Source organism: Nerophis lumbriciformis, linkage group LG03, assembly GCF_033978685.3.
Source record: "Nerophis lumbriciformis linkage group LG03, RoL_Nlum_v2.1, whole genome shotgun sequence".
NCBI lineage: Eukaryota > Metazoa > Chordata > Actinopteri > Syngnathiformes > Syngnathidae > Nerophis > Nerophis lumbriciformis.
Window position 1 is genome coordinate 31,822,501 of NC_084550.2, and position 12,500 is coordinate 31,835,000.

General features: G+C 39.6%; 2 protein-coding genes across 4 annotated transcripts in view; both read left to right on the plus strand.

Annotated features, from left to right (window-relative positions):
- The window catches only part of mybphb (myosin binding protein Hb), a 45,776-nt gene extending 44,279 nt beyond the window's left edge, over positions 1–1,497 (plus strand). The window contains exon 12 of the mRNA XM_061937238.1: positions 1,354–1,497. The gene's annotated coding sequence lies outside the window, so the exon portion shown is untranslated. The remainder of the gene's footprint in view (positions 1–1,353) is intronic.
- The window catches only part of LOC133583126 (synaptotagmin-2-like), a 57,807-nt gene continuing 46,719 nt past the window's right edge, over positions 1,413–12,500 (plus strand). Inside the window, exons 1-2 of one of the 3 annotated variants that reach the window (XM_061937279.1) lie at positions 1,413–1,543; positions 1,634–1,693. Coding sequence is in view for 1 of the 3 variants with exons in the window: in XM_061937256.1 (XP_061793240.1) it covers positions 1,496–1,543 (48 nt within the window). In the remaining 2 variants the exon portion in view is untranslated. Of the gene's footprint in view, positions 1,694–12,500 lie in introns of all 3 variants that reach the window. The other 2 variants (XM_061937256.1, XM_061937272.2) reach the window with 2 other exon arrangements.

The following is a 12,500-nucleotide window of genomic DNA, read 5'->3' on the forward strand; positions in this document are numbered from 1 at the left end:
CAAAATTCAAGTGACTACCCAAATGCTGGGTTGAGCCTGTTAGGGTCATATTTATGGGTTATTTCTAGGGAATTGGGTCATTTTTGTGACCCAGCCAGCTCCAAGACGTCCACCATCCCCAAAATGCAAGTGACAACCCAAATGCTGGGTTGAGCCTGTTAGTGTCATATTTATGGGTTATTTCTAGGGAGTTGGGTCGTTTTTGTGACCCAACCAGTAACCCAGCCAGCTCCGGGACATCACCCATCCCCAAAATTCAAGTGACAACCCAAATGCTGGGTTGAGCATATTAGGGTCATATTTATGGGTTATTTATAGGGAGTTGGGTCGTTTTTGTGACCCAGCCAGCTCCAAGACGTCACCCATCCCCAAAATTCAAGTGACAACCCAAACCCTGGGTTGAGCCTGTTAGGGTAATGTTTATGGGTTATTTCTAAGGAGTTGGGTAGTTTTTGTGACCCAACCAGTAACCCAGCCAGCTCTGGGACATCACCCATCCCCAAAATTCAAGTGACAACCCAAATGCTGGGTTGAGCCTGTTAGGGTCTTATTTATGGGTTATTTCTAGGGAGTTGGGTAGTTTTTGTGACCCAACCAGTAAACCAGCCAGCTCTGGGACATCACTCATCCCCAAAATTCAAGTGACAACCCAAATGCTGGGTTGAACCTGTTAGTGTCATATTTATGGGTTATTTCTAGGGAGTTGGGTCGTTTTTGTGACACAACCAGCTCCGGGACGTCACCCATCCCCAAAATTCAAGTGACAACCCAAATCCTGGGTTGAGCCTGTTAGGGTCATATTTATGGGTTATTTCTAAGGAGTTGGGTAGTTTTTGTGACCCAGCCAGATCCGCGATGTCACCAATCCCCATAATTCAAGTGACAACCCAAATGATGGGTTGAGCCTGTTAGTGTCATTTTTATGGGTTATTTCTAGGGAGTTGGGTCGTTTTTGTGACCCAACCAGTAACCCAGCCAGCTCTGGGACGTCACCCATCCCCAAAATTCAAGGGACAACCCAAATGCTGGGTTGAGCCTGTTAGGGTCATATTTATGGGTTATTTCTAAGGAGTTGAGTAGTTTTTGTGACCCAACCAGCTCCAGGACGTCACCCATCCCCAAAATTCACATTTTACATAAAATGAGGTGGTGGGCCAGAACTGGCCCCCGGGCCTTGTGTTTGGCACCTGTGATCTATTATTTCACCTGAATGCACAATTACTGTCCTGACTGACACCCTGAGGTGATGTCAGATCCATATTGAAGCAGTCATAGTCGTCACTATCTTGACAATGCGGTGCTATAATGAGTTTTAACCCCCCCCCCCCCCACACCCCCCCTCCCTGCCCCCAGTCCCAGTCCTGTTCCTGCATGCATGACCAGCAGCACCTCCACATTCTCTGTCATCGATTCCTGCTCTTGCCTCTCCACCTGCCTGTGAATTCTCTTAGCTCAGCATCTGCATGGACGTGATGGAGGAGGAGGAGGAGGAGGAATGCACCACAGAGATGCTAGCCCCTCCCCCTCGGAGGAGCCAATGAGAGTTGAGTGCGGGGAAATACAGCAGTGTGATGGAAGAATGTTAGCTCTTTGCTCAGCGGCCCACCTTTAAAGTGTTTGTCTTTCCTTGCAGGCCACACCTCTGGACATGACTTTATAACACCGCTCCTCCTCTCCTCCGCTCTGACTGCAGGTAAGAAGTTTCTCTTCACTCGCCAAGTCATTATCACCTGCATAAGAGAGCCGTCAACTTTTTGCTGCATGGGGCATCTCAGTGCTGCTGCAGTGTAACGTTAGGCAAGAAAAAAACGGACGTGTGTGAAGCCTGCAAGATTGTTTCTGCACCTTTGAGTCAGTAGAGGAGCTTCACTGCTCCGAGTGCAGGAAATATGCTGAGCCAGCGTCAGTGCAAGGCCTCGCGAGTCATTCGTGTCAAACCTTAATTAGCAATTTAATTAGCATACTTTGTCAAAGTATGATTATCTTTTCCGTGTGTGTGTGTGTGTGGCTAGGAAAAAATGGTGTGTACAAGCTGAACAGAAATAAAATACAATAAAATCAATATAACATGAAAAAAAAAAAAAAAAAACTTGTGGAGACCGCATGCACGTGTGTGTGTGTGTGTGTGTGTGTGTGTGTGTGTGTGTGTTCTTGTGTTTCTAGCCTTCTTGAGACATGAAGAAGGAAAAGTATCTTCCATAGGAGGAGGTGTGAACAATTGATTACATAAATCATGGTCCCAATAACATTGCATCTAATAGAGAATGTCTCATTTGCACCCCTGCTTTTTGATTGATTGATTGAGACTTTTATTAGTAGATTGCACAGTGAAGTACATATTCCGTACAATTGACCACTAAATGGTAACACCCCAATAAGTTTTTACACTTCTTTAAGTCGGGGTACAGATATATACTATCATCATAATACAGTCATCACACAAGATAATCATCAGAGTATATAAATTGAATTATTTACATTGTTTACAATCCGGGGTGTGGGATATGGAGGGGGGATGGGGTTAAGTTTGGTTGGTATCAACACTTCAGTCATCAACAATTGCATCATCAGAGAAATGGACATTGAAACAGTGTAGGCCTGACTTGGTAGGATATGTACAGCAAGTAGTGGACATAGTGAGCTCAGAAAGCATACGAATAAGTATATACATTTGATTATTTACAATCTGGGGAGGTGGGATGTGGTGGGGGGAGGGTGTTAGTGATGTGGCATAGAAAGAGAATGAGTTAAGACCTTTGTTAGATGGGAATCTGGGTTTAACGTGGTTAGTGGAGCTCCCCCTGGTGTTGTGGTTATGGCGGTCATTTACGTTAAGGAAGTAGTTTGACATGTACTTCGGTATCAGGGAGGTGTAGCGGATTTTATAGACCAGGCTCAGTGCAAGTTGTTTTACTCTGTCCTCCACCCTGAGCCAGCCCACTTTGGAGAAGTGGGTAGGAGTGAGGTGTGATCTGGGGTGGAGGTCTAGAAGTAATCTGACTAGCTTGTTCTGGGATGTTTGGAGTTTAGATTTGAGGGTTTTGGAGGTGTTGGGGTACCAGGAGGTGCATGCGTAATCGTAAAAGGGTTGAACGAGAGTTCCCGCCAGAATCTTCATGGTGCTTTTGTTGACCAGAGAGGAGATTCTATAGAGAAATCTTCTTCGTTGGTTGACCATTTTGATTGGAACCTAGGTAGGTGACCTCATCTTTCCTGGTGATAACAATGTCACCCACTTTTATAGTGAAGTCATTGACTTTCTTAAGGTTGATGTGGGACCCAAATAGGATGGATTCCGTTTTACCCAAGTGTATTGATAGCTTGTTGTCAGCGAGCCAATGTGTTGACTTTTTTCTTATAAAATTGGGAACAATTTCTCATATTCTTTCTGTTTATGTAATATTGCAATATTGTCTCGTAAAACGATTATTTATGTAAAGTTATTACTTTATAATGTAAAATGGCAATATTTGTCATATAAAATTCCCGACTTATCAAAATATTGGCATTTTTTTGTTGACATTTTTTGTGTAAAATTATGACTTGTCATCATTTTTGCCAAGTAAAATTATGATTATTATTATAATATTGCCAAAATTGTAAAGTTTTCTTATACAATTGTGACTTTTGTCGAGTAAAATGACGACTCTTTTCATAAAATTGCTAAAAAATTCAAGCTTTTTCTTCTAAAATTGCGACTGTTATTGAGTAAAATTCCAACTTTTATCATAATATTGCACAAATGTTCAGTTTTTCTTGTAAAATTTCGACTCATTTCTCACAACTAGCTTTTTTATATTTGCATAGTATGTATATATTATTGATGTTGTAAATACACATCTTTATATATCTAGAAAGGCTGGTCCTACAGAAGTAGCCATTATAGCCAAATACAAGAATGTGTGTGAGTGTGAGTGTGTGTGTGTGTGTGTGTGTGTGTGTGTGTGTGTGTGTGTGTGTGTGTGTGTGTGTGTGTGTGTGTGTGTGTGTGTGTGTGTGTGTGTGTGTGTGTGTGTGTGTGTGTGTGTGTGTGTGTGTGTGTGTGTGTGTGCGTGTGTGTGTGTGTGTGCGTGCGTGTGTGCGTAATAAAGACTTTCCTTTTGGCACAGTAATGAACAATCGCATCACTGCAGCATAATAATTCATTGGTTCCATTACTGGTCTCCATTGACTTGAGTCTACATTGTCTTCAAGCTACATAAGAGGATAACATATTAATAAAGAATACAATTATAGTTAAAGTCAGGGGTTTTTAACCAAGTCTTCCCACTATGCAGGGGCCCACTCAAATGTTAGTCATTTTACTCTTGCCACTAACTGAGTTGTACATATATATACATCACAGGACTAATGTACTTCTTTCTTGTATCTAGACTGTGATTTGTGGTGTAGATGCTAGGATATTGTAAACAATGATATTATTTGCTACTGTCACCTGATAGACTTGTTTGATCGTCTCTTGTCTAATCATTGTTGACCATTTTTAACAAGGGTGCAGGAACAACCAATGTGAAATAGCCCTATGGAAAGTTCTGGTACATTTACAGCAATGTCACACTGTCCATGTCTAATAATGATTACATTAAATTACATTTGAATCCTAACACATACAGTATATTAATCACAAACATTATTCTAAATCTAAGACTAGATGTGACCAATCTAAGTCTAAGACTAGATGTGACCAATCTAAGTCTAAGACTAGATGTGACCAATCTAAATCTAAGACTAGATGTGACCAATCTAAGTCTAAGACTTGATGTGACCAATCAAAGTCTAAGACTAGATGTGACCAATCTAAGTCTAAGACTAGATGTGACCAATCTAAGTCTAAGACTAGATGTGACCAATCTAAATCTAAGACTAGATGTGACCAATCTAAGTCTAAGACTAGATGTGACCAAGCTAAGTCTAAGACTAGATGTGACCAAGCTAAGTCTAAGACTAGATGTGACCAATCTAAGTCTAAGACTAGATTTGACCAATCTAAGTCTAAGACTAAATGTGACCAATCTAAGTCTAAGACTAGATGTGACCAATCTACAGGTAAGTCTAAGACTAGATGTGACCAATCTAAGGCTAAGACTAGATGTGTATTTAGTACATGTACTTTAAAGAAATACTGTAGTATGTGTACTTTACAGAAATACTGTAGTATGTGTACTTTAATACTGTAGTACTGGTGTGTAACAAATACTGTAGAACTCATGGATAAAAAATACTGTAGTACTGGTGGAAAACAAATATTGTAATACTGGTGGATAAGAAATACTGTAGTACTAGTGTATAACAAATACTGGAGTACTAGTGTATAACAAATACTGTAGTACTGGTGTTTAAGAAATACAGTAATACCGGTGTATAACAAATACTGTAGTACTGGTGTATAACAAATACAGTAATACTAGTGTACAACAAATACTGTAGTATTGGTGTATAACAAATACTGTAGTACTAGTGTATAACAAATACTGTAGTACTGGTGTATAGCAAACACTTTAGTACTACTGTATAACAAATACTTTAGTACTGGTGTACAACAAATAATGTAGTACTAGTGTATAACAAATACTTTAGTACTAGTGTATAATAAATACTGTAGTACTGGTGTATAACAAATACTGTAGTACTAGTGTATAACAAATATTGTAGTACTAGTGTATAACAAATACTGTAGTACTTTGTGTATAACAAATACTGTAGTACTAGTGTATAACAAATACTGTAGTACTAGTGTATAACAAATACTGTAGTACTTTGTGTATAACAAATACTGTAGTACTAGTGTATAACAAATACCGTAGTACTAGTGTATAACAAATACTGTAGTACTAGTGTATAACAAATACTGTAGTACTAGTGTATAACAAATACTGCAGTACTAGTGTATAACAAATACTGTAGTACTAGTGTATAACAAATACTTTAGTACTAGTGTATAACAAATACTGCAGTACTAGTGTATAACAAATACTGTAGTACTAGTGTATAACAAATACTTTAGTACTAGTGTATAATAAATACTGCAGTACTAGTGTATAACAAATACTGTAGTAGCGGTATACAAAGTTAATACACACCCTCACTGCAGTATTTTCACTTCTAAAAGTAAGAACTTCAACAAGTAAAATATTGAAGAGATCATCTCACATGTTTGAGGTGTTTTAAAACTTAATCTGGAAAAAACTTCTCAAAGTTCAATTTTCACAACAAAAACTGCAATACTCATCACTTCCTGTACAAACTATTAGTAGTTTAATCTGCTGCAGGACATCTCTTTGATGTCTGCATGCACTGCCCCTTTAAATAATGACTCAACTAGTTGTCCCTTTCAATAAAGACTCAACTAGTTGTCCCTTTCAATAAAGACTCAACTAGTTATCCCTTTAAATAAAGACTCAACTAGTTATCCCTTTAAATAAAGACTCAACTAGTTATCCCTTTAAATAATGACTCAACTAGTTATCCCTTTAAATAATGACTCAACTAGTTGTCCCTTTCAATAAAGACTCAACTAGTTATCCCTTTTAATAAAGACTCAACTAGTTATCCCTTTAAATAATGAATCAACAAGTTGTCCTTTTAAATTATGACTCAACTAGTTATCCCTTTAAATAATGACTCAACTAGTTGTCCCTTTAAATAAAGACTCTACTAGTTATCCCTTTATCAATGTTTCAATCAATCAATCAATGTTTATTTATATAGCCCTAAATCACAAGTGTCTCAAAGGGCTGCACAAGCCACAACGACATCCTCGGTACAAAGCCCACATAAGGGCAAGGAAAAACTCACCCCAGTGGGACGTCGATTTGAATGACTATGAGAAACCTTGGAGAGGACCGCATATGTGGGTAACCCCCCCCCCTCTAGGGGAGACCGAAAGCAATGGATGTCGAGTGGGTCTGACATAATATTGTGTGAGAATCCAGTCCATAGTGGATCTAACATAATAGTGTGAGAGTCCAGTCCATAGTGGATCTAACATAATAGTGTGAGAGTCCAGTCCATAGTGGATCTAACATAATAGTGTGAGAGTCCAGTCCATAGTGGATCTAACATAATAGTGAGAGTCCAGTCCATAGTGGATCTAACATAATAGTGTGAGAGTCCAGTCCATAGTGGATCTAACATAATAGTGTGAGAGTCCAGTCCATAGTGGATCTAACATAATAGTGAGAGTCCAGTCCATAGTGTATCTAACATAATAGTGTGAGAGTCCAGACCATAGTGGATCTAACATAATAGTGTGAGAGTCCAGTCCATAGTGGATCTAACATAATAGTGTGAGAGTCCAGTCCATAGTGGATCTAACATAATAGTGTGAGAGTCCAGTCCATAGTGGATCTAACATAATAGTGTGAGAGTCCAGTCCATAGTGGATCTAACATAATAGTGTGAGAGTCCAGTCCATAGTGGATCTAACATAATAGTGAGAGTCCAGTCCATAGTGGATCTAACATAATAGTGAGAGTCCAGTCCATAGTGGATCTAACATAATAGTGTGAGAGTCCAGTCCATAGTGGATCTAACATAATAGTGTGAGAGTCCAGTCCATAGTGGATCTAACATAATAGTGAGAGTCCAGTCCATAGTGGATCTAACATAATAGTGTGAGAGTCCAGTCCGTAGTGGATCTAACATAATAGTGTGAGAGTCCAGTCCATAGTGGATCTAACATAATAGTGTGAGAGTCCAGTCCATAGTGGATCTAACATAATAGTGTGAGAGTCCAGTCCATAGTGGATCTAACATAATAGTGTGAGAGTCCAGTCCATAGTGGATCTAACATAATAGTGTGAGAGTCCAGTCCATAGTGGATCTAACATAATAGTGTGAGAGTCCAGTCCATAGTGGATCTAACATAATAGTGTGAGAATCCAGTCCATAGTGGATCTAACATAATAGTGTGAGAGTCCAGTCCATAGTGGATCGCGTGGCGCAGTGGGAGAGTGGCCGTGTGTAACCCAAGGGTCCCTGGTTCAATCCCCACCTAGTACCAACCTCGTCATGTCCGTTGTGTCCTGAGCAAGACACTTCACCCTTGCTCCTGATGGGTGCTGGTTAGCGCCTTGCATGGCAGCTCCCTCCATCAGTGTGTGAATGTGTGTGTGAATGGGTAAATGTGGAAGTAGTGTCAAAGCGCTTTGAGTACCTTGAAGGTAGAAAAGCGCTATACAAGTACAACCCATTTATCATTTATCTAACATAATAGTGTGAGAGTCCAGTCCATAGTGGATCTAACATAATAGTGAGAGTCCAGTCCATAGTGGATCTAACATAATAGTGTGAGAGTCCAGTCCATAGTGGATCTAACATAATAGTGAGAGTCCAGTCCATAGTGGATCTAACATAATAGTGTGAGAGTCCAGTCCATAGTGGATCTAACATAATAGTGAGAGTCCAGTCCATAGTGGATCTAACATAATAGTGTGAGAGTCCAGTCCATAGTGGATCTAAAATAATAGTGAGAGTCCAGTCCATAGTGGATCTAACATAATAGTGTGAGAGTCCAGCCCATAGTGGATCTAACATAATAGTGTGAGAGTCCAGTCCATAGTGGATCTAACATAATAGTGTGAGAGTCCAGTCCATAGGGGATCTAACATAATAGTGAGAGTCCAGTCCATAGTGGATCTAACATAATAGTGTGAGAGTCCAGTCCATAGTGGATCTAACATAATAGTGTGAGAGTCCAGTCCATAGTGGATCTAACATAATAGTGAGAGAGTCCAGTCCATAGTGGATCTAACATAATAGTGTGAGAGTCCAGTCCATAGTGGATCTAACATAATAGTGTGAGAGTCCAGTCCATAGTGGATCTAACATAATAGTGAGAGTCCAGTCCATAGTGGATCTAACATAATAGTGAGAGTCCAGTCCATAGTGGATCTAACATAATAGTGTGAGAGTCCAGTCCATAGTGGATCTAACATAATAGTGTGAGAGTCCAGTCCATAGTGGATCTAACATAATAGTGTGAGAGTCCAGTCCATAGTGGATCTAACATAATAGTGTGAGAGTCCAGTCCATAGTGGATCTAACATAATAGTGAGAGTCCAGTCCATAGTGGATCTAACATAATAGTGTGAGAGCCCAGTCCATAGTGGATCTAACATAATAGTGAGAGTCCAGTCCATAGTGGATCTAACATAATAGTGTGAGAGTCCAGTCCATAGTGGATCTAACATAATAGTGTGAGAGTCCAGTCCATAGTGGATCTAACATAATAGTGAGAGTCCAGTCCATAGTGGATCTAACATAATAGTGAGAGTCCAGTCCATAGTGGATCTAACATAATAGTGTGAGAGTCCAGTCCATAGTGGATCTAACATAATAGTGTGAGAGTCCAGTCCATAGTGGATCTAACATAATAGTGTGAGAGTCCAGTCCATAGTGGATCTAACATAATAGTGTGAGAGTCCAGTCCATAGTGGATCTAACATAATAGTGAGAGTCCAGTCCATAGTGGATCTAACATAATAGTGTGAGAGTCCAGTCCATAGTGGATCTGACATAATAGTGAGAGTCCAGTCCATAGTGGATCTAACATAATAGTGTGAGAGTCCAGTCCATAGTGGATCTAACATAATAGTGTGAGAGTCCAGTCCATAGTGGATCTAACATAATAGTGAGAGTCCAGTCCATAGTGGATCTAACATAATAGTGTGAGAGTCCAGTCCATAGTGGATCTAACATAATAGTGTGAGAGTCCAGTCCATAGTGGATCTAACATAATAGTGAGAGTCCAGTCCATAGTGGATCCAACATAATAGTAAGAGTCCAGTCCATAGTGGATCCAACATAATAGTAAGAGTCCAGTCCATAGTGGGGCCAGCAGGACACCATCCCGAGCGGAGACGGGTCAGCAGCGCAGAGATGTTCCCAGCCGATGCACAGGGACCCGGGGTGGACCAATAAAGACTCAACTAGTTATCCCTTTAAATAATGACTCAACTAGTTGTCCTTTTAAATAAAGACTCAACTAGTTATTCCTTTAAATAATGACTCAACTAGTTGTCCCTTTAAATAAAGACTCTAATAGTTGGCCCTTTAAATAATGACTAAACTAGTTGTCCCTTTAAATAATGACTCAACTAGTTGTCCCTTTAAATAAAGACTCAACTAGTTGGCCCTTTAAATAATGACTAAACTAGTTGTCCCTTTGAATAAAGACTCAACTAGTTATCCCTTTAAATAATGACTCAACTAGTTGTCCCTTTAAATAAATAAAACTCAACTAGTTGTCCCTTTAAAGAAAAACCTCAACTAGTTGTCCTTTTAAAGAAAGACAACTCAACTAGTTGTCCCTTTAAATAAAGACTCAACTAGTTGTCCCTTTAAATAAGTACAGCTCAACTAGTTGTCCCTTTAAATAATGACTTAACTAGTTGTCCCTTTAAAGAAAGACAACTCAACTAGTTGTCCCTTTAAATAAAGACTCAACTAGTTGTCCCTTTAAATAAGTACAGCTCAGCTAGTTGGCCCTTTAAATAATGACTTAACTAGTTGTCCCTTTAAAGAAAGACAACTCAACTAGTTGTACCTTTAAATAAAAACTCAACTAGTTGTCCCTTTAAATAAATACAACTCAACAAGTTGGCCCTTTAAATAAAAACTCAACAAGTTGTCCCTTTAAATAAAAACTCAACTAGTTGTCCCTTTAAATAAATACAACTCAACAAGTTGGCCCTTTAAATAATGACTCAACTAGTTGTCCCTTCAAATAAAGACTCAACTAGTTGTCCCTTTAAATACAGATAACTCAACTAGTTGTCCCTTTGAATAAAGACAACTCAACTAGTTGTCCCTTTGAATAAAGACAACTCAACTAGTTGTCCCTTTAAATAAAGACAACTCAACCAGTTGTCCGTTTAAATAAAGACAACTCAACTAGTTGTCCCTTTTAAATAAAGACTGAACTGGTTGTCCCTTTAAATAAAGACAAGTCAACTAGTTGTCCCTTTAAGTAAAGACTAGTCAACTAGACAAGCAGCGGCACTTACCATGGCCAGACTAAATGGCGCCCCTCTTGGTGTGAAGTCATTAGTTTTATATTCCTCCTTCTTGTCTGTGTGTGTGTGTGTGTGTGTGTGTGTGTGTGTGTGTGTGTGTGTGTGTGTGTGTGTGTGTGTGTGTGTGTGTGTGTGTGCGTGCGTGCGTGCGTGCGTGCGTGCGTGCGTGCGTGCGTGCGTGCGTGCGTGCGTGCGTGCGTGCGTGCGTGCGTGCGTGCGTGCGTGCGTGCGTGCGTGCGTGCGTGCGTGCGTGCGTGCGTGTGTGAGCGAAGTCAGGACAGCACATCCTACCATAAAAGGAGATGTTTGTGTGTAGGTGTTTGGAAAACAACTGCTTTAAGTCATAACTTAAATGTTGGCATTGAGCTGAACATGTAGTCTCTTCTCAAGGATAGGGCTAACACTTTTCATTCCAAAGTCCCAATTAGAGTCTCTTCCCTACGAGAAGTGATCCAATCCACCTGTGAATGTCAAACTAAGAGGCCTTATTTTATTATGTGCTCAAACTGAAATACCATTATTTAATTATACTTGGTGGTTTGCTTTCTATGAGTTCATTCACTTCACTTTCCTCCAAACCGTCCGTTTAGAATTCGCCAAAATTGGAGGTGTGATGTCAGCAGAATAACCATATTTGGAGGAAATGGATAATAAGACCGGCCACAAAATAGGAGGGCTTCATAGCATCCAATCACCTCCGCGAGTCTTTCCTAAACCTATCAAATGTCCAGCGCCATCTTTTGGCCGCAAAAATGCACACTTTTTTTGTCCCGCTTCATGTTGAAGACTAGTACTTTCATGTTGCTATCAGAGGAACTAAGACTAGTACTTTCATGTTGCTATCAGAGGAACTAAGACTAGTACTTTCATGTTGCTATCAGAGGAAATAAGACTAGTACTTTCATGTTGCTATCAGAGGAACTAAGACTAGTACTTTCATGTTGCTATCAGAGGAACTAAGACTAGTACTTTCATGTTGCTATCAGAGGAACTAAGACTAGTACTTTCATGTTGCTATCAGAGGAAATAAGACTAGTACTTTCATGTTGCTATCAGAGGAACTAAGACTAGTACTTTCATGTTGCTATCAGAGGAACTAAGACTAGTACTTTCATGTTGCTATCAGAGGAACTAAGACTAGTACTTTCATGTTGCTATCAGAGGAAATAAGACTAGTACTTTCATGTTGCTATCAGAGGAAATAAGACTAGTACTTTCATGTTGCTATCAGAGGAAATAAGACTAGTACTTTCATGTTGCTATCAGAGGAAATAAGACTAGTACTTTCATGTTGCTATCAGAGGAAATAAGACTAGTACTTTCATGTTGCTATCAGAGGAACTAAGACTAGTACTTTCATGTTGCTATCAGAGGAACTAAGACTAGTACTTTCATGTTGCTATCAGAGGAACTAAGACTAGTACTTTCATGTTGCTATCAGAGGAACTAAGACTAGTACTTTCATGTTGCTATCAGAGGAACTAA